General features: G+C 35.8%; 2 protein-coding genes across 2 annotated transcripts; one reads left to right on the forward strand and one right to left on the reverse strand.

Annotated features, from left to right (window-relative positions):
* The first annotated feature begins 10,768 nt into the window (after positions 1-10,768).
* LOC110785418 (thioredoxin-like 1-1, chloroplastic) lies at positions 10,769-13,404 on the forward strand. Its single transcript, XM_021989859.2, has 4 exons — positions 10,769-11,244; positions 12,036-12,212; positions 12,359-12,523; positions 12,706-13,404. Exons 1-4 carry the CDS (start codon positions 11,014-11,016, stop codon positions 13,009-13,011), a joined length of 879 nt encoding a protein of 292 aa, XP_021845551.2. The 5' UTR covers positions 10,769-11,013; the 3' UTR covers positions 13,012-13,404.
* A 2,185-nt stretch (positions 13,405-15,589) lies between these two features.
* LOC110785417 ((DL)-glycerol-3-phosphatase 2) lies at positions 15,590-21,233 on the reverse strand. Its single transcript, XM_021989858.2, has 6 exons — positions 20,936-21,233; positions 19,447-19,671; positions 18,601-18,661; positions 16,622-16,769; positions 16,400-16,479; positions 15,590-15,985 (listed from the first exon to the last, which is right to left on the reverse strand). Exons 1-6 carry the CDS (start codon positions 21,024-21,026, stop codon positions 15,853-15,855), a joined length of 738 nt encoding a protein of 245 aa, XP_021845550.2. The 5' UTR covers positions 21,027-21,233; the 3' UTR covers positions 15,590-15,852.
* Positions 21,234-21,442: the final 209 nt, after the last annotated feature.

The raw sequence follows: 21,442 nt of genomic DNA on the forward strand, positions 1-21,442 counted from the left end.
TCATACTAGTTAGAAAGTTATTTGATTCGGGGGCAACTTATTCTTTTGTTTCGTCATCTGTTGTTAAGAGTCTGAATTTAGTAGATTTGAGGTGATTGATTTACCTTTTAGTACCTACTGGTGTAACCTTAAGGTGTACCAAGTTGTTTAAGAACTTGCCTTTGAAGATAAAAGATTGCGTTTTCCTTCTGATTTGATAAGGTTTAATCTGAGGGACCTAGATGTAATTCCTGGGATGGATTGGCTAAGTTTGTGCAAGGCTAAGGTAGACTGTGAAATTCAGAAAATAAGTTTAAGGAACCCTATTGGAAGGTTGGCCTCGTGTAGATGTTTTGAGAAGTCCAAAAACCTTTAGTTATTTCTGGAATGCGAGTGAGGAAATTGATGAATAGAAAGTGTGAACTATTTTCCTGTAGTGTGTTAGAGGTGAGTAAAGAAGTGGAGTGAAAATTGAGGATGTTTGCCATTGTGAATGGATTCATTGATGTGTTTCCGAGTGAAATTGCAAGTATGTTATCTGTTAGAGCCTTTGAGTTCATTATAGACTTAGTTCCTAGAATGACGCATATATCTAAAGCACCATATAGAATGACACCTCCTGAAATGAGCTAATTAAGACAAAGTTGCAAAAGTTGTTTGGTCAAGGAATATATTAGGCCTAGTGCATCACCGTGGGGAGCTCCTGTGTTGTTTGTTAAGGAGAAAGATAAGAGTATGGAATTATGCATCGATTTTAGGGAGCTAAACACCATCAAGAACAAGTATCCCTTGCCTAAGATAGATGACATATTAGACCAATTGAATTGGGCGAGTGTGTTCTCGAAGACTGATTTGGGTTTAAAGTACTACCGATTGGGAGTAGCTGATAAGAATATACTTAAGACCTCATTAGGATTCGTTATTGTCATTAAGGGTTTAGAGTAACGTCTTTAGGGTTAACCAATGCACCTGCATTAATTGTGGATTTGATGAATGAGGTTTTCTACGAATTCTGAATTAAGTCGTTATTATGTTATTGATGATATCCCGATTTGTTCAAGGAATGAGAAAGAGCATGACAAACACTTGAGAATTACTTGGAGACGCTTAGAAAGAATCTAGTTTTATTAAATGAAGTATACAAATCTTGAAGTCATATGTGTATAAGTGACACCGACGGAAAAGTGAAGGACTAAATTGATTGAGAACTATGTTACGTAAGGGAATAAAATTTAGAGAAGATTCGAGTGGTCCAGTATCGTTAGGAATCGTGTGTTGTCTTGAAAAGATGGGAGGAATTATATGAATTAGTGAAAGAGCTAAGAGTTAAGCCCAAAAGTTATACATCCATGAAAGGTGTAATGAGGTTTAGTAAAAAAAAAAAAAAAAAGGAAAAGTTGACCAGAAGGAATCTCTGTAGATCCTGCTAAGATTCAAGCTGTGAGTAAGTGACCTATTCCAAGAACGCGTCCGATATCTGAAGTTTTCTAGGCTTAGATGACCATTATAGGAGGTTGTGGAAGACTTTTGGAAGAAAGAAAAACCAATGACCAACTTGTTGAAAAAGTAATCGAAATTCGAGTGAAGTGAGAAATGTGAGGAAGCTTTCTAGATTTAGTTGTTGTAGCGTCAATTGACACCTTATAAGGCTAATTACCAAACCCATGACCTAGAGTTAGCTGTTATGGTGTTATCTACGAATATTTGGAGACATTACCTTTATAGGGCAACATGTAAGATCCTTACCGAGAACAAAAGGCTGAAATTTTTGCAATAAGGTCCAATTGAATCTTGGGGACAACATTGAAAATGAATATTGCTTTCCACCCTGCAACCGATAGACAGATTGAGATTACTAACGGGATTTATGTTGAAAACCTGTGTTATTGACTTTAAGGGTAATTGGGAAAACCACCTAGAGTCGATTGAATTTCTTGCAACAATAGTTACTATGCGAGCTTTAAGATGTCACATGTTGAGGCATTGTGTGGAAAGAGAGTAGAAATCCTACTTGCTACGATTTTAGTCGAAATATACGTTGGGCACATGATTCGTTGAAATAGAAATATCCAAACTTATTCCCTGAGATGAGTTACGAGGGCGTAACTCGTTTTCTTTAAGAGGGGTAGAATGCGATAGAAATTCGCGATTTTTACCTATTTTTATAGAAATTTTATGCATTTTATGCTCATTTTTAGCAACTTATACTTGTTGATGCAAAATAAAGATATTCTTTGCATAAGGAAAATGTGTTCTTGAGTAACACAAACAACTTTAAGTTGGCAAAAGAGTGCACATGAGTGGCACAAGTATTTCTCTACTAAAGATGAATTAAAGACTTTTGAAAAATGTGTGAATTTTCGTGTCAAGTTTCGGGACGAAACTTCTTTTAAGAGGGGTAGATTGTAATCCCCCGTAAATTTAGAAACATTATTTATATATTTTAACGTATAGTTAATTATATTTAAATAAAAATTTACTAATTTTAGTAATAAATATATAATTAACGTATATTTATTTTTATACGTTTTAAATATTTCAACGATTTATGAAATTAAAATAATTTTAGAATTTGATGTTGAAAATAATTTGAATTACGAAAACACGATTGAATTTAGAAAACAATCCTAAGCGGTGTTGAATTCAAATACCAAACTTAATTCTAATCCTAGCCCAATTTGATATAGCCCAATTTGATAAAGCCCAAAACAAATAACCCATAAACCCAAATCCTTGTTTCAATACTCACGTGAAACTCAACTCCCCTTCTCTTCTCCCCATTCACGTGTTCACGTAAAAATCACCAAAATCTCAAACCCTCCTCCTTTCTCTCAGCCGTCGGACCTCTGCTGCGCCACCACTCCTCCGTCGTCGGTACTCCTCCATCTCCTCCTGCTTCTTCTCTTTCGTTTTCCTTTCTCCTTTACTTTGCTTTATTGTCTTCTCTCATCCTCACTCGTGGTTTTGTTTTCTGCGACAACCACCACCACCACCTGGTCGCCGCTACTACGCCACCACCTTGCCGCGCCGTTGAGACGCCTCCATGCTTGCTGCGCCGGTAATCTCTTATTCCTCCTCCCTCTCTTGCTTCATTCTTTCTCTTGTTCGTTTTCTACAACCTTACTCGGTTGTTTATGCGTTCGCAGCCACCAGCGCACCTCCGTGTGCAACCCTGCCGCCCAGTCGCGCCTCCAGCCATGCCTTCGTCCTTCCTCTCTCCTAACTTTTGGTTATTTCCTTAAACCCTAAACTAATTAATGAATTTAATTACGTTTTAATAATTTAATTATGTTTCTTGAATTAAAATTATAACTTTTATGATTTGATTATGAATTTCAAGAATTATATGTTTGCATAATTAAATTATTAATTTTCAGATTATATAAATGCATTGAAATATTGATTTTTAATTATTTAAAGTATGAATTTTAAGGTTTTTAATGATTTTAAATCATGGTAGGATGTTTAGGAATTATTAAAGTTATTGTTTTTATGATTTCAAACATGTTAATTATGTTTTGGAGCAGTTTGAAAGTAGTTATATTGCTGGAAATTAAAGTATGATGTTTGCGAAGAGTTTTCAACGAATTTCAATCATTGATTCAATAATTATTATGCTAGGAAATCAAATACTCAAGTTTTGATGTTGGGGAATGTTCTAAGTATATTTAGGATGTATTTGGAATGCTTTATTATGGTTGCAGATGATTAGAAATTGATGGGGATTATTTGTTGGTTGTTTTAGGCGGAGAATTTTCTTTAGGCGATATTTGAAAGTGTTAAAGTGGCCTATTAGTTGTTTATACAAGGTACGTACATACCTGTGTGCTTGGAACGTGTGCTAATTGTTGAAACCATGTTGAATCTTGTTGTTGAACTTGGTTATGTTGATATTATTGTTGAACTTGGTGATGTTGATATTATGGACGAACTGGGTTATATTGAATGTGCATGTTTAATACTGTTGGACAAACTTATTGAACTCATTTTGCACTATAAGAACTGTAACATGTTAGTATGGATGTTTGATACAAACATGTTGGTTGGGAACACTAGATTATTCTATATGATTGGGTTGGATCAATTGGTTGTTGTTCCCTTTCTATCTTTTCACTACTTTATAAGGGCGGAGGACCTTGTTTAGTAAGTTGAAACTTTATGCCCATATACAGGGTTGCTCATGGTTAAAGGAAAGGTTGGTTAAGTTGGAATGAGTCTTGATTGATGCTTTTATGATCACTTACTTAATTCCAAGATAAAAACAGTTGTGAACAAATGTGAATTGTCTGTCTTATGTAATGGTTGAGTCATAACGGAATCTCAATTTGTAAATCATGTAAAGTGAAACTGAATAGCAATAGCTTTAGACTGTGCACGTCTGAAGTGACGGACAAACAGGAGTTGGGGTTCATGGTGGTAGCCCATGGCCTTTTCTGGGACCGGATTGATCACCGTGTCCTATTTTTATTTAAACGTTCCTCGATATCGCAGGTCACTGAGGTTACGGAGTCGCGCCCGTACCTCGTCTTCCTTAGTGAAGACTTCTGGATGGTCAACTCGGTCCATTGTCTATTTCAACTAAAATAATATTATGGTTGTTAAGCCTAGCTTAGTCTAGTCAAGTATAATCGTCAATTTATTATGTTTTGTCTGTCCTTACCTATATTTATTAGTATCATGTTAGGGTTGTTGGTTTGATAGTATCATGCTAGGATTGTTGTTGTTTTAGTATGTAGTACTCAGCTTTGCTGATTACGTGCTTTGTTTGTGTGTGTTGATCATGGCTATGCCTTATTGATCCTGTGATGACCCATCTTTGGTGAGCAGTCTCTAAGGATCAATAAGCGTTGCCCATCTACAGGTTTGAAGATGATGCATCATTGGGATCGGGATTAGAGAGCTTGTAGTTCTATTCGTTTAATTAAGTGATTTAATTTGTTAACTTGGATTTGAAATTTGTCGTACTATTCGTGATTCCTTATTTTCGTTAATTGGTTTTGAACTTAATATGTAATCGATTATTTATAAACCTAAGAGTTAGTTTTATGTTTTCCGCTGCAAAATTCTGAATAAGCCGTTACGTTTTCACACGGGCGATAATGCCTTGATAATTCTCTATAGTTATATTTATAAAAGGGTTGTTTTAGAAAAAAGGGAATTGTCGGGGTGTTACATTTCCAGCCGGAATCTAGGGTATGAGGGGTAATATTAGAAGGAAAAGGAGATAAGAGATTACAAATGAGGTTTGTTGAGGATGGTGACGACGTTGATGGTAAGGCGGCCGGTGAGGAAGTAGGCGGCGGGTTAGGAACTCAAATATTCATGAACCTAGATCTTAAAGTTCTCCAATCTTTTTTTATATGCCTTTGATTTAAAGGGATCATTTAAAAAATAATGAAATCAAAAGGAAAATTGAATACACGGGGTCATTTGTTCTATAGAATCCAATAAAGTGATTCTAATACAATTATGCCAGACATAGAATAAGTAATTTACTTTTCAATAGGTTATGTGCTGATACGCCTTGCCTCAATGGTCACTGCAATGCTTCTTATGTTTCTTTCAGCCTGCGTGGCGTGTTCAATCCCTAATAACAACATTTTTTAACTCTGAATAAGAATTTACGGAATCTTTTTAACTTTAAGGAAATCAAAAGGTGATTTTTTAAACACTGGCTTAATTTATGATTTCGTAAATTAACAAATTGTAAATTTGAAATTAAGGGATAATATTCGTTTTCCAGAAATCAAAACAAAATGAATTGTTCTTATACAAAAAATAAATAAAATTACGTTACAATTTTGTATGTGCTGATACCCCCTGCTATAATGGTTACTGCAGCACTGCTTGAGTTTAAATGTTTTCACGCACCAGTGTTCGAAACCTGGCAAAAAGAGGAATATTTTTAACTTTATACTGGTTTGAAAATTATTTTTCATCATTTTTATTTCTAACGTATCATTTTCTAATTAAGATAATCAAAGTAAACCATTGACAAAATTTAAATATACAATAATAATCCTCTAAATAAGTAAATACTATAGTTTTATATTGTTTGCGAAGGTTATAATTGTAACTTTGATCAACCAACGGTTCTAATTGTCAATTTAATTAGAGTTTGACTATTTTTTTCCTTTTTACCTTAAAGGTGTAATGATCCTGTAAATTCATGGTCAAAAATTAAACCAAGTAATTGCCTCTTTGGCCAGGATTCCAAAGCCTAGTTAAACTTTAAAAAGATGATTTTTTCTCTAGGGAAATTCATAGCCAGGGTAGCCTTTTATTTTTATTGTCGTATTAGATGTGTTTACTAAAACATAAATTAACTTATAGGTGTGTATGGATTCTAATCCTAGATTCTTAAAGAGTAATCTTCTATTAAAAAGGTAAATGAAACCTTCTATTACGACGGTATTGTTTTAGCAAATATCTATAAACGCTTGTAATGAACGGATTAAACATTGCATGAAAATTATAATATTACTATGATGAAGCCTTTAGCGCAAGTCGTGAAGGCTTGAAAAAACTAATTAACTTGACCATATGCTTAATTAATCCATAATTTTCAAGTGCTTGAATTATCAATCAATATTCGATCCTATTTCAATAAGGGGTTATTGGCAGAAAAGAGTTTTTTATTATATTTTTACTAGGAAGTACTCCGTATGTTTTTTTAATGAAAATAAAATTTTATAAGTATGTATTTTAATAATATGTGGGATCATTTTATCTATTATGAAATCTAAACATTCGCTGCTTATAAAACTTTATCTATATTCTCAAAATCTCAAATATATTATATATTTTCTAGCACAAATGGATGTGTTGATACCCCTTGCCAAACTGGTTACAACGAAGTTTATTTGATCATCTTTACACTACCTAGTCCTGCGTTCGATCCTTTATATGTGGATCTTTTTTTTTCTTTTAGCAATTGTTGTTTTATCTTACTATTGTTTTTATGGTTTCTTCTTAGTATTTACGGAATCATAATAAACAATACATAATCAGATTGCATATTGCAATATACGCCCATTGTCACTTCTGAAAAGCCATTGTCATATTCATCAACCTTAGGTAAAGGGCCGGGTCCAGCTTTTGCTTCCGTTCAAGCACAAAACATCAACATAGCTAGTTTTCTTCTACACCTTCTTCCAACCATCAATATAGCTAGCTTTTGCAACTGAAACTAATTTAGAAAATGTAGATTAAATTTATTATTTCAATTGAGCATTTTATCAAACAACTTATATGCATCACAAAGCTAGGGAGGTTTATGTAATAAAAATTCCGGCTATTTCACAGCCCAATTAGAAAGATATTAAGGGAAGCTCGGATTGCAATTGATAATAGGTTATATCTAGCACGAATGCCCAACTATCTTATAGCCAATTCGAAAAATTCAGTACTTTGTAGCACAAATGAATGTGGAAAAAAAATGGCAAATTATTTTTCTGAACAACAATGGCAGAAAAAGGAAAGAGAAGAAGGGAGATGAAGGAAGATGAAGGACCTATAATAATTTCGTTTGGCGCTCTTCATGATGGCGCAAATTGGAAAAATAAATCCCGCCCAAATTCCCATCTGTTGGCGCAATTTGTGAAAATACCTCCCGCCCAAAAATATGATTTGATTGTGTTTTCCCTCTCTTATTTTAATGGGATTGATGAGTTGTCAACATATTATTGGTGGTGTATAATAAACTAATTGCAAGTGGGGTAGTGGTTAGTTATTTATTGTAATAAATTGATAATAGGTGAATTATTTATTGTGGCAAAAATATGGTGTGAGTAAATGTAGGGCTAGGTTAATTATTTATTGCAAGACATTGATAATGGGTGAATTATTTGTTGTGGAAAAATATGGTGCGATCAAATGTAGGGAGTATGAAAGTAGAAAGATTAATATAATTGAGAGTGGTGACCATAAGGTAAGGAAAAAATAATAAAATAAACGAAAAGTATACCAACAAAAAAATGTAATTTATATTAAAGTACGTTCGATTTTAAACAGTACATATAACTCATATTTCCTCCGTTCTTATTTATATGACACAATTAATTTTTGCACATCATGCATATTAAGCAGAGGTAAAGAGAAAGTTAAAGGACAAAAGTGCTCTTTAACAACAACCAACCAACCATCACTTTCACCAAATCACCCAGAAAAGTGAGGGTAATTATGACAATTCACCATACAAAACTTTCCCATAATAAAATTGTGTCAACTAAAACGATTTTTGAAGAGACAAAGTAACGATTTTTGTACCCGTGGAGAACTGAAGAAGATTTTTATCTGATTCAACTAATTAATGTGATGGTAGAACTGATACTCCTTGCTATCCAATATAAACTTTTACCAACGATTCAATTTTACGGTAGTCTTTTAGATATGCGATCCTGGATTGTAGAAAACTAAAAGAAAAGTCGTCTTCCAAGGATAGGAGAACATTCCTTGTCTTTCGAGGGAAGAACATCCTTGTATGGGGAGGAAGCATTATTATAAGTCTAAAAACAAAAACGAAGCAAAAAGAACACAAAATTCAAATTCGTTTTCCCTGGTATAAATTGATGAAAGCCCCTTGAAGTTTCTCTGATGTAGAGGTAGGGTTTGTCATTTTATGCCCCGACCTCTAATATAATTCAAGTATTAAATCATACTTAGCAGCGAAAATACCCTAGTTGGTCGGGATTTTACTGTCGTACCTCCTTCTTGGAAGGTATAAGGCGACAATAAACCTTGAATAATCAATCATCCTATTACTTTAAGATGCTACATAATCTCATTAAAACTTAATATAACCTAAGTTAACTTAAGTATTACTAGGTGAACTTGTCTTAATGAAATCCCCGCCACTTTGTACGTATTTCCTTGGTTCCAACAGTACCTAAATAAGGGAAACTTAAAACGGTGAGCCGAGAACTCAGTAACAAACTACTCTAGTATCGTAACATCATTTAAACTCATTTTAATTGATAAAACAAGGAGAATATAATATAGTAAAATATTTAACAAAACATCATTTCAGAAACATCATTTCTTTAATATTTTCCTTTTAACATAATTATTCTGGTCGTCAGAATTTTACAGGAAAACATGGTAGGACGTCTCCTACGAACAGGGGAAGCCAGTGCTTCATAACAGGGGGAGTCAGTGCTCCATAACAAGGGAAGCCAATGTTTCATATCAGGGGGAACTTGGGTTCCATATCAGGGAAACCAATGCTTCATATCAGGGGAGCCTGGGCTCTATATTAGGAAGATTGACCAGGTCTTACAATTTCATTTATCATGTTTACATTTCTTTAAAAGGAATGATAATCAGGAAAACTCAAGCGTTCATGATATTCCTGATTATCAGGGAAGCCAATGCTTCATATCAGGAGGAGCCTGGGCTCTATATTAGGAAGATTGACCAGTTCTTACAATTTCATTTATCATGTTTACATTTCTTCAAAAGGAATAATAATCAGGAAAACTCAAGCGTTCAGGATATTCTAGTAAAGTAATAAAATCTCATCATTTCATAAAATCATTTCTTTCCGGAATATTATTTCATCAAATCAATACTTTTCATAAAGATGCATTCTCATAAAACAATTCAATCAAATCATACTTGAAATCCCGCAAATCATAAAACACGTTATAAACATCAATCATAACATCATTCGCACATAAATTTATTTTGAAGGGATTGCGGGTACTAGCAATAGCAGTTACCTTGATAAGAGGTTCGATAAACCCTTCCTTTAGTCATTAGTAATGTAACAAATCACGAAACTTAACTAGGCAAAGGTTCCTCTTGGGCACATGAGCCGAGGAGCTTCATCCTCTTTACATAGAAGATGAATACTATCTATCTATCTATACTATATATTAAAAGGCGTTTCCAAAGAAGTTTATGTGCCACGTGGCGCTCTGCTTGTGATTATTTCATTTCCCGTAAACTTCATATATTTAAAAATGTAGCATGTATAAGACTCGAACCCGCGACCTCACGTTTAAACACTAAAGTGTTTACCATCGAGCTAAAATACATTGCATGCTATCATTGTAAAAAAAATGATACTAATAAATGTAATAAAAAGGAACTGATTAATAATATTTTCAAATACGAAGTAAGAATAATATAAATGTTACTAATGCAGTAACACGGGCATCTCCCGGGCCTAAAAACTAGTTTCTCTTAAAAAAAAAGAATCTTCTCCTTTATTTCTACAACAATGAGGAGTCATCTTAAAAAAAAAAAAAAAAAAAAAAATGCTAAGTGGATGGTACGTGTTTCCTCTCGATTACTCAATAATCATGCTCTAACAATCCATGCCAAATCGGTATTATTGAAGTTGACTTGTAGTGGTATTTCTTTTACCCATCCATGCCAACTCGGCATTACTCCCACTGCCGACCTAAATATGAGGCCCAAAAGGCCAGAAGGATAGCATAATTTCATCCACATTTGGATTATTTTCAATTAATTGTTACTATCTTTTTGTTCCTTTGCTATTTTGAGAATTGAGACACATAAAATGATAAAAACCATTGAAAACAATAAAACACTATTTTATCCACTTTTTGAAATTTTGGTAAATCTCATTTCCAAACAAAATCTCATCACAAAAAATGAACCTAGGTGTCCATAGATAAACCCCCATCTTTTTGAAAATTTAAATATTATCCAAAAAAAAAAAAACCTGTCATCACAAAATAAAGGACAGGTGTCTTTACCTAAAATTTTTATGATCCTAATCCATCACACATTCCAACGGTCATTATCCTTTACACTTTCTAGAAGCAAACTCTCTCTCATTCCCAAAAACAGGAAAAATATAAAAGTAAACACCTTGAAAAACTTTACGTAAACCCTATTTTTTGCAAAATTTCAATTGAGAAATTTGAGACTTTTCCCTGTTCATCCCCAAATCTGCCCTCTACCCATCCCTTATCTCCAACGCAATTCGAAACCCTTTTCTTCAGTTCCTGAAATAATCCCTATTTCATCAACTATACTTTAGGGCTTTTTTCATCTGGGTTTTTAATGGCGGATGTTCTAAGAAAATCCATCGTTTTCTCTCCAAAAACTTCTCATCGTAATAATCATAGCAAACGTAAATTTTTTCCCATCAAATGTTCATTTCCTGCAAATAATGGAGGCAGATTAGTTGGGATTTCTTCGAGGAGTAGTTTTGGTGGTGTGGGAACTGCGGTTGATCAAAATCGCAATATTTGGTCTCAAAAATCGAGGAACTTCCAATCAATTGGTGCCAAGGTTTGTGAAAATTTTCTGGGTTTCTTTATTTTTATGGAATTTTGACACCCATGTCGTTTAATTTCCTCTCTGTATATGAATCTGATTGATTAGGTTATTAATTGATCATTAAACCTTCAAATAGCATATACTTGTTTAAATTTTTTATTGTTTACCTTTGTTGGTAGATAATTAGATATATGTCCCTTTTGGTATCCTTGATTATTGCTTGGTCTGAGGAGCTGGTAAATTTTCAATTTATGGGGTTTGTTTTTATCAATTCCAAAGTCAAGTTGGGCTCCAGCTTGTGAAAGAGGGATTATTTGTCAAAATATGTCTTTGTGTCATTGTATGTGCGTGGTTTGCTAGGACTTGTGTTTTGTGGTATGATAAGAGTGTTTTGAAAAGATTCGCCAGAATCGCCAGTTAGGTGGTGTAGGGAGGTCAAGCTGTATGAATTCTGCCTATAAGAGTACAAGGAGGTAAGTTGTATGAATTCCGCCATCAGGTGCAATCAAGAGGGGGTACAGGGATGTTGGTGTTGTGTGAATTCTGCCATTATGGTTTGTCGAAAAACTAATTTCAGAGGTCATGGCTGACAATCTGTGGAATTTGGATCTCTTGGATCTTTATGGCTTTGCTTTTGTCCATTGTTGCAATTTGTCTACCTGCTTTGTTCGAAGTTATACTATTGAGCCTATGTTCACTCTCTCTGGTTGCCAAGTGTGGCTTGTAATCTCATGTTTAGATAAGTTGGAAGGTTGAGTACTGCTCTTGCAGTAGTACTTAGTCTTTATTTGTAATGAATGCAGATGGGTCTTAGCATTGGCAAAGCACATAAGTGGTGGGAGAAAGGACTTCAACAAAATATGAGAGAGATAACTTCTGCAGAAGACCTAGTGGATTCTTTACTAAATGCAGGAGATAATTTGGTTGTCGTTGATTTTTTCTCTCCTGGATGTGGAGGCTGCAGGGCTCTTCATCCTAAGGTACCTTCATTCTATCAATCTTACATAGGTTTTCCTCTGGTTTGTTATATTAATGTTAAAGGGTGAAGAATTTATTAGTGTAGTATTATTCTTGTTGACTGCTTGAATCCCTTTGTATAACTAATTATCTGTGTTGGTTTATGCAGTTATGTCAGTTGGCAGAGATGAACCCTGATGTTCAGTTTCTCCAGGTGAACTATGAGGAGCACAAATCCATGTGTTATAGCCTTAATGTTCATGTTCTCCCTTTCTTTCGGTTCTACAGAGGCGCTGAAGGTCGCGTGTGCAGCTTCAGCTGCACAAATGCCACGGTTAGTTTGCTTTTCTCACACTCCTCTTCCTGCTGCTAGACTTGGTTTGGTTTGGTTTGGTTAGACGAGTAATTTATTCTCATTGTGTCATTGAAAAGCTTTATAATTGGTTAGGGAAAATTAGTTTAGTTGGTACTCCGTAGTTGATAACTGATAGAATTATCCAAATAAATGTATTACAGATTAAGAAATTCAAGGATGCTTTAGCCAAGCATGGAACAGATAGGAGCAGCCTTGCTCCAACTAAAGGGCTGGACGAGAAGGAGCTCGTTGCTCTTGCTGCTAACAAAGAACTTTCATTTACCTACACATCAAAACCAGTGGAAGCGGAACCTGTACCTGAGCACCAAGAAGTTTTAGTCAATGCTGACGATAAAGCTGCAGCGAAAGAGTCTCTTTCTTCCAACAGGAAAACTCTTGGCTCATCATCAACCTTAAGATCTGCTCAAGAGAACGAAGATAAAACTTTGGCCACTGCCAGGAGATGATTTTAAGTGTCTTCCTGGCAATTTACTACTTGTACAGTACTGTAATATGTTTGTGGTGTGTATTTTTATTTTTATTTTTAATACCTGTAAAAATGAAATATCAACTGTGGCAGAGTTTGGGTTCGTTTTATTAGTCCAAACTTGCCATGTCTGTGGAATAGTACCGGAAAATTGGTCTGCCTAATGCAGCCTATATAGGGTCTGTTTTTAAGTCCCTGTGAAAGAAGAAAATTGAGAGGATGTTGAATAGGAGCACGAGGATGTGTGTTTATGTAGTTTTTCACTTGGATGTGTCTTTTCGGAAAATTATACTCCGAACTTTGTATTTGGATTTGTACTATACTTTGTACCAAGTATGTGGCAATGTATTATGTTTGAAATTAGCTAACAATACATTGACATTTTCCGGCAAAAATAACCGTTTTATTGTAACCATTGTATTCAGGGGCGAAGCATAATGTTGGACTAGGTAGGCCATGGCCCCCCTAAGGCCCAACCACACCTATTAAATAAAAGACTAACAAGTTAACATTAGATAGTCTCTATTGGACTGGCCCCCTTAAGCGGCTAAGCCTACTTGCTCAATTAGTGTTCGGCCCCCTTTGATAACCGAGTCTGGTTTCGCCCCTGATTGTATTGCTGAAGAGTTGACTCTGAACTAGACCGAAAGTGCCAACCTCCATGGCTCATCCCGGGCCCCACTTTTACGTTCCTCAAGCAGACGACGGTGGCCAACAAGCAGACCTTCTCAAGACAGTCATGCTGCATGGAGGTCTTACGCACAATAATAAATAGAGCAGAAGAAAAAAAATATAATCCAACTCGTGCAGATGAGCAAATTTCAACAAATAATAGTAGGTTAAAAAAGAGTGCTCCAGAAAAATTGATAATCGTCAAGTGTTAGATATTTTTTCGATGTTGAGGCCCTAACGTGTTTTATATGAGGCAACTTCCATGAGCATGTGTGTCTTTACTGATGCATGTATCTTGCTGCAAGTTAGTATCATTGCGTGTTGTTTCCTCTGCTATTGTTGTGTTTAATGTTTGTTGCGCATACTGGATCAAGGCTCGGGGATTCAGGCGTCGCGTGGAAGGTTAAAAGGCCCGTCCGTGACAGATAGATCAAAGCAATGACCACCCTTTTGAAATAAGTCCAATTTTGCTATTATTCCTAGATAGTCCCAATTATGATGCATATTTCACTAATGTGGTCCCTATGACTTATAACCTACTAAACCGGTTGATAATTATTATTATTTTTGGAAAATGCAAAAGTTTTTATCACACCTTCAAAGACCATATTTCCAAATTTTTAATTTCTGTAGTAGATAGTTTCCTCTCTTTCATGTTCTTCTCATTACCTCCAAGTCCACACCATAACAGGTCGGTCAATGTAGACTTTTTTTTAAGAAACATAATGACAACTAACTCCTTTTGTCCATCAAGAGTACGTGTCCTTCGCTATGACTCTGTCTTAGCCAAGACTTGCCAAATAGGTCGGTCAATGTGGTTTCAAGCTGAGTAAGTTTGAGTTTGAATTGAAATTAGATATCTCGATCGGTCCACTCCTTTTTCACAAGTCAAGTTGTTTCGTCAATGAAGGAATAACATTTATCATATTGGAATAGCTAGCTGGAGGTACAAGTACAAAGGTGATGAAATTTGACCGATAAAGGTCATGTACCAAGCACAATTCAGATTAACAACCCAGCAATGAAGTACTCAAAATTCATCAAAATTGCTCATTAATGAAATTAAAATTAACTGAACTATGGTTGTTGGTAGTCACCATTCACTAGTTTGGGTTGATAGGTTTTCCATGTAGTTAAACACCCCTACTTGACTACACTACCATGGTATGAATCATTGACTCAAAAGGCTTAAACTGGACACCTTGGTTAACAACTTGTTGATCTTCATCAATTTGATAAGAGATTAATTGTCCATTATCGATCATCACGCAAAGAGACGTGGAGGAAGTGTAAATGAATATCTGATATGTATTTCACAAATACATATCACCCACTAAACGAAAAAATAGAGATAAGACAAACGTAAGGACAAAATCAATTTTTTTTGAAAATGACATCCGTTTTTGGGAAATGGCATTGATTTTTGAAAAATGGCATCTGTTCTTTGAAAAATGGCACATTCTTTCATTTTTGTCTTATCTCTATTTTGTCGTTTAGTGGGGTGATATGTATCTTGAAATACATATCAGATATTGGCCTCTTCGCCATCGCCCCTCAATTGTAAATTTGTGTTTTTAAACCACAAAAATTGTCCTTTAATTAAAATAATGTGCTTTTAACCCTGTTGCATGTAGAGCTACATACAACCGGATACACCTTTTAATTTTTGACCCTCTCAAGACATTACCAAACTAAGCTAGTTGACATCTCCACTATTGAAAAGCCAGCGTATCTTTTTTTATTTGTTATTTATGTCAGTTTGACCATCTACTCCAAGTTAGGCTAGTTTGTAGCTAATTATATGATAGTTTTCGATTATAAGCCTTCTGTCTCACAATTCATGTACCATTATTTTCATAGGGTTTTCGATTAATGAAGTGTCTTCATTTGTCCGTCTAAAATACTTTCTTTTCTTACATAAAGGCCCCAAAGGAAAGGGGGTGCAACCATCCATGGAAGTCAGTCTAAAAGTTCCATGTGATATAAAATGGCTAAATCATTAGATTCAACATTTCCATAAATAAGGAGACAAATAATCAAAAACTGTGTTTGTAAATCACTGCACATCAATGAGGCGGCTTGAAGATGGGCGTTTCCTTCAGCTGATGCAACGATGGGCAATTGAGAGGGGCAGCACTAATTGTTTAACTTAGCATGCTGCACTTTCAAATGGAGGCAAGCCCCATTCTGCAGGATTCAAGTCTGTTAAAGATTTCAGAACCTGATCAGCAACTGCGTGATAAGAACTATCCAACCTTGGATCAGGAACCATAATCACAGACCTGCATAGGAAAATTCAGTCCATAGGAATTACAAACAAACAAATTCAACTATTCAAGTACCGAAAATAAATTTCCATAGGGACTCAGATAACATGTCCATACAGCAAGCTAGAATTAGATACCATAACAATATTTTCTTTTAAAGTTAAACAATTATAAGACATATTCAGTTCTCAGGTTCTTAGTTATATTATCCCTCCAATAATGTCCAAAATCTAAGAGTTACGATGGTTAACCAGATTTCATGTCATTTCAGGTCACAAGAACAGGCTACAAGCAATTTTACACTTCTTCCAGGAAATTAAACTGACTAACTGGTCTAACTCAAACAATTCCACGCACCATTCAGACGCTTTTTTTATGTGCTTACCCTTTCACTACAAGAAACTTTTAACTCAAACCATATACACTTACATTTCAGCATTTTTGGCAGCTTGAACTCCTGAGGGTGCATCTTCAAATACAAGACAAAGCTTTGAGTCTATAGGTCCACCCTGCTCATAAAATAGGCTCTTTTAACATGATGCAAATTTACAAATTAAATTTTTTGTAGTAGTAGACACTAGTACAATCCTTCTGGCTTCAATAACTTTTTTTTTTAAAGCTCATAATAATGAGAAGGTGAATTATGCTTACCTCAAATCTTCTGGCAGCTGCCAAAAATACATCAGGAGATGGCTTTCCTTGCTTAACTTCTGGATCATCTCCGGTAACGATATGATGCATTAAAGCAAATAGTTCTGTATGTCTTTGAGTTTTCAGCTCAAAATGCCGTTTGTGGGACCTACAGTGTTCAACACATCAATGATCAAAAGTTACTCTATATTACACATACAGGTCAAGATAGGTGAAGGATCCGAGTAAGCATAAGTTCTACTTGTCCCACGTATAGCATTTAGTAGGCAAAAAAAAGAAGCAATGCCTCTAATATCGATCCCACAACTGGCAATTGGCAGGGGATACTACTTAGAGAGGTGCGCGAGTTTTTAACCTCACTTTAATTCTTTGGAGGCTAGAAGGACTGTTTCGGAAAACTAGAACAGTAAATTTGAGTAAAATCACCATGTCCAACTGTCACAATAAATGAATCCCATCGGTAATTACATTAGAAATAGCCTCTATAGTCTATACATATTTGATCTTTTGGGTAAAGCCACACAAATCTAATCCTCCCTAAGTGGACAGAAGTTTCCTGCATTATAGTATGATGCAGGACTAAAAAACATAAAACTCTAAATCCATTACCATTCAAATCTAAGTGGAATTCTTGCCCCTAAAGATGACTCATGACACTTGGCATACATTTCCATTAGAAGTTTTAGATAAGACCAAGCACTCAATGCTAATTTCCTTCAAAATATTTAATCTCTAGGACAAACATTTCGGAAAGTGAAGTCTTTTCCCTTCCTCTCCCCCCTCGTTCTAACACACTAAAAAAAGAGTGCATATAAGATGAAGAAACGGATTGTCTATGCAGCCTTGCAAGCACTTGTGTATTAGATTGGCACGCACGAAACAAATCCCTTTGGACTGCTATGTTACCTATGCGCAAAGTCCTAGTGGAAAAGATTAAATTTGAGGTCTGTTGTAGGGCCTTTCATCTGATGAATGAGAAGTGGTCAGCGGAGGATAGAGCTTGGTTGAATGCTCTAAAATCTTATCTGTTATTGGTTTATGCTTTGTGCTGACCGTTTGTTGCTGGCAAATTTTGCATCATTATTTATTGTTGGGTTTGAATCTGGCAGTGGTTGTGCTTGGTTTAGATGGACTGCTGTTGTAGTGTGTTGGGTGCAGCTGTTGTGTACTTGTGTTTTCAGTTCTGCAGTACTTGGTACTGCTGTGCTTCTGTTTTCTTGTGCTTCTGCAAGGTTTCTGTGCTGCAGTTGTTACTGCAATGTTGTCAACAGTCAGGAAGGGTGCAGGTGATGGTCATGGTGCTGGTCTGAAGTCAGCTATTGGTCAACTCAGGTCAGGTTTGACCTATGGGTCAGGTTTAGGTGGTTATGTGGTTATGCTGCTGTGGAGAGGTACTGATATGGTCTGAGGCTGCTGGGGCCAGTGACTGGTTCAGGTTGATGATGCAGGTGTTGGGCTGGGTTGCAGGATGCTATTGAGGTGCTGGTGTGGAAAGGCAGTCAGCAGTCAAAAGTGGAGAGTATCTTCTACATTGTTGTTGTCTTTACCATAGTTGACTTGTGCTGACTGTTTGGATCGCTTGCTTTTTTGAATTGCTGGTGTTGGATTTCAGTCAGTGTTGAGATTTAGTAAGGGCTACTCAGTCAGATGGGAAGCAGGCATGGTGCAGTTGGTTGAAGATCGTGCTGCAGTGCTGTTTTTTGTCACTTTGATCATAATTGGCAAGAGTTGACTTCTTGAGTTGTGATAATTTTTGAGTGCTTGTTTTGCTTAGTTTGTGTTGGTAGGAACGTATAGCTTGCTTTTGTTGGTTGTTGGTTTTGTGGATGTTTTTGTTCAATCACCCGTGTACATACATTTTCGTTACGACTTGTTAATATATTGCTTACTTACCAAAAATAAAAAAAGAGTGCAACATAACAATTTCTACCCCTACGCACAAATACACAGAAAGATTAGGTGACAGAGAAGAACAATACCCAGTAGCGACACAGATTGGCACTTGATGTGCATGCAAATGTTTGATCAATCTTTCGACCCCTGTATCAGAAAAGTAAAGTAAGCCAATTGAAACAGAAAACGCAAGATATAATTGAAACAGAATCAGAAGAAAAAAGTAAGCCAATTCAAAGTATCGTTAGGTTCACCATAGAAAGGAATAAATTTTAGTATTTGATTCAGGTGGAAGGAAAATATAGCTTTCCAAGGGCTGTGAAGAATAAAATCAGTGAATGGGCAGAGCTCTATAATCGCAGTTTCCTGGGAGAGAGAAAAACAAGCTAAGGCAAAAGAGTGAAAGGACAATTTCTTTTCTCTTCTATTGTGTAAAAACTTGAACCATGCAACGTTTGCTATTCTTCGCCTAGCAGATGAGGAGTACAGTTAACAAGCAATTTTGAACTCATAAATGTAAATCACTAATTGTCATTGTTGAACTGCACCATAACTGATGTCATAAGCGAGAAAAATGTACTACAAAAATAAAATCGGATTCCTTATCCTGCTGTCTAGAGTAAGCAAGCTTATTATGGTCCTGCACTGATGGTCTGCGGGGAATTAAGTGCAACACTTGAAGAAATAATCAACCAAATGATCTCGGTTCAGCAGCTCCACAGATTCTGCCTTCTGCAGTTTGTTTCCACCAGGGAGGAAGAGTTCAGTTACAGCATCTGATTGTTTAGTATAATGGCTTCCCGGTAAATTATTTGACCCAATGTCTAATTATGCCCGAAGGTAAACTGAATCCAGGTGATACAGGAGAATGGTCGTTCTTTGAAAGAAAGAAGAAAAACAAAAACAAAAATTAATACATGTAGAAAGCATACCTGGCATTAGCTCACTCGTCGGAAACATGCTCTGCAGCATTGACTCCCTTTCTACAATGAAGTCCTCAGCTGAAAGGGAGTCACTTATTCCAGTCTCTTCAACAAATATCCTAGCAGCTTCTATTGCTTTTTTCCCCATCATTCTTGCTTTGAGAGACCAATCAAAAGTTTTATTGTATCTAGCTAGTATCTGTTCCTGAACTTCTGTATAAAACTTCTCAGTATCTGCAACAATATGGCATCAGAGTTAATTTAGTTTTCTCCCTAGCATAAGTAGCACTATGTTAGACTTCACTAGCACGGCAATAGCATAAACTTCAAGTTCAAGAACAATAAAGTTTTAAGAAAGTGAGGAGGATATGATGAGTACAAACAACTAAAAATAAAGAACTGATAAATATTGCTATTCATCCAATTATATTTAAACTATGAGCTCCAACACAAGCTGATTTGTCAGACTTGAAAAAGCTATTGACGCGAGGCGAACAAACCCTGGAATGTAAAGCATTCATAAGGGGAAAGAGGGGGAAACTTGTACGGTCAGGTGCACTTCTTTCAATACAGTGTACGAATTTTCTCCCTTTCCAGCAAAGAGAAAGCTTGCAAACGAGAAGATAAAGAGAATGTACAATTAGTTGCAGAAACTACCTGGAATAATTAGGACAAGACAATACACCATTACTCTTCTTGGAAAATTCTACTCCGTATAATCCCTTTTCCATTTAACAGACAACAGATATAAAACCTTTATATTTTTCAAGGTGGAGGAAGTAGCTTAACTTGTCCCCCTCCCACACCCCCACCACACACACATGCGCACAACTTCATTTCACAGGAAATAAAACATCTGTGAAGTTTCTATTTCACCAGAATCTATGTTACTCTGACTATTCATTTTACCTAAAGTACCCATGTCGGATACTTGATACTCCGACATGGGTAAGTACCTTTGGACACTTCACTTTGGGCTAAAATCCCAAAATAGCCGAGTCGGGCACTCCGACATGTACCTGTGTCCGGCATGAGTATCTGAGTTCGAGTAACATTACCGAGAATTTATAATTTCCTAGATTCAACTAAATGGCCACTCGGATTATCAAAAGCTTGAAAAAAAAAAAAAAAAAAAACTAAGGAAGATGATACATTTGTCATTCTTGATCCGACTATACTAATCTTAAGGGAGCTGATGACATTGAATGAATCCCCAATTTCCATCACTCTCCCCCTCCCTAATTTCAAACGGCAATCTACGCCGAGTTTATCATCTAGTAATTTCATCACTTACAATTAAACTAAGTAATCAATCAATTTCCTAATACTATTAGCATTAATTTTAAAAGAATGATGCAAACTTCCACCATCTATTACTATCAAATCAAGTAAATAATCAACCCAAGTCATAAGAAATTACAGTATAAAATCAAAACAATTGGATACGGAGTACATTGATAAGTAATGGAAAGATATGAAGAACTATAGGTGGGGTTACCTAGTAAGAGACCATCCATGTCAAATATAACGTGGGTGATTGCGGGCTTCGTCGGAACTGAAGCGGCGGCATCCACGGCGGAGTTGACCATGTTGGGGTTGCACAACTGCTTGGGCGGAGTGATTGATTCCAAATTGTGCAGCAAAGGGGACTCTTTTGTGGACAAACTAGAATCGGATGCCTTATTTCCTCTTTTCTTGTGGGGAGGGAACTAGATGCAAAGTAATGGCAAAAGGGAGGAACTCTTAGCAATCTTATGCTTTGGTGGTACACTAGATGCTGACTTTGAGTCATTGAATGAATCACACAATCAATTTCGTTGATTGGCTAGCAAAAGGAGTATTTTTTGTAAAATTATTAATATACTATCTAAATATTACATGTAATTTTTAGATTGTATATTATTTTCATTATATTTACGATAATAATTAACTAGACACGTGATGAGTGCGAATATTTAAGAAATTGTGGTTCATGGATGGGTCTAATTATTTAAGTAACCTCGTG

This window comes from Spinacia oleracea, chromosome 3 (assembly GCF_020520425.1).
Source record: "Spinacia oleracea cultivar Varoflay chromosome 3, BTI_SOV_V1, whole genome shotgun sequence".
Classification (NCBI taxonomy): Eukaryota; Viridiplantae; Streptophyta; class Magnoliopsida; order Caryophyllales; family Amaranthaceae; genus Spinacia; species Spinacia oleracea.

Bases quoted from the DNA above. Each gene is read 5' to 3' on its own strand.
- LOC110785418 (XM_021989859.2), top strand. From the start codon at position 11,014: ATGGCGGATGTTCTAAGAAAATCCATCGTTTTCTCTCCAAAAACTTCT. The intron at 12,213-12,358 runs GTACCTTCATTC...TGGTTTATGCAG, and splicing joins GCAGGGCTCTTCATCCTAAG to TTATGTCAGTTGGCAGAGAT. The intron at 12,524-12,705 runs GTTAGTTTGCTT...AATGTATTACAG, and splicing joins TCAGCTGCACAAATGCCACG to ATTAAGAAATTCAAGGATGC.
- LOC110785417 (XM_021989858.2), bottom strand. From the start codon at position 21,026: ATGGTCAACTCCGCCGTGGATGCCGCCGCTTCAGTTCCGACGAAGCCC. The intron at 18,662-19,446 runs GTATGCTTTCTA...TTTCTGATACAG, and splicing joins GACGAGTGAGCTAATGCCAG to GGGTCGAAAGATTGATCAAA. The intron at 16,480-16,621 runs GTAAGCATAATT...TTTTATGAGCAG, and splicing joins CAGCTGCCAGAAGATTTGAG to GGTGGACCTATAGACTCAAA.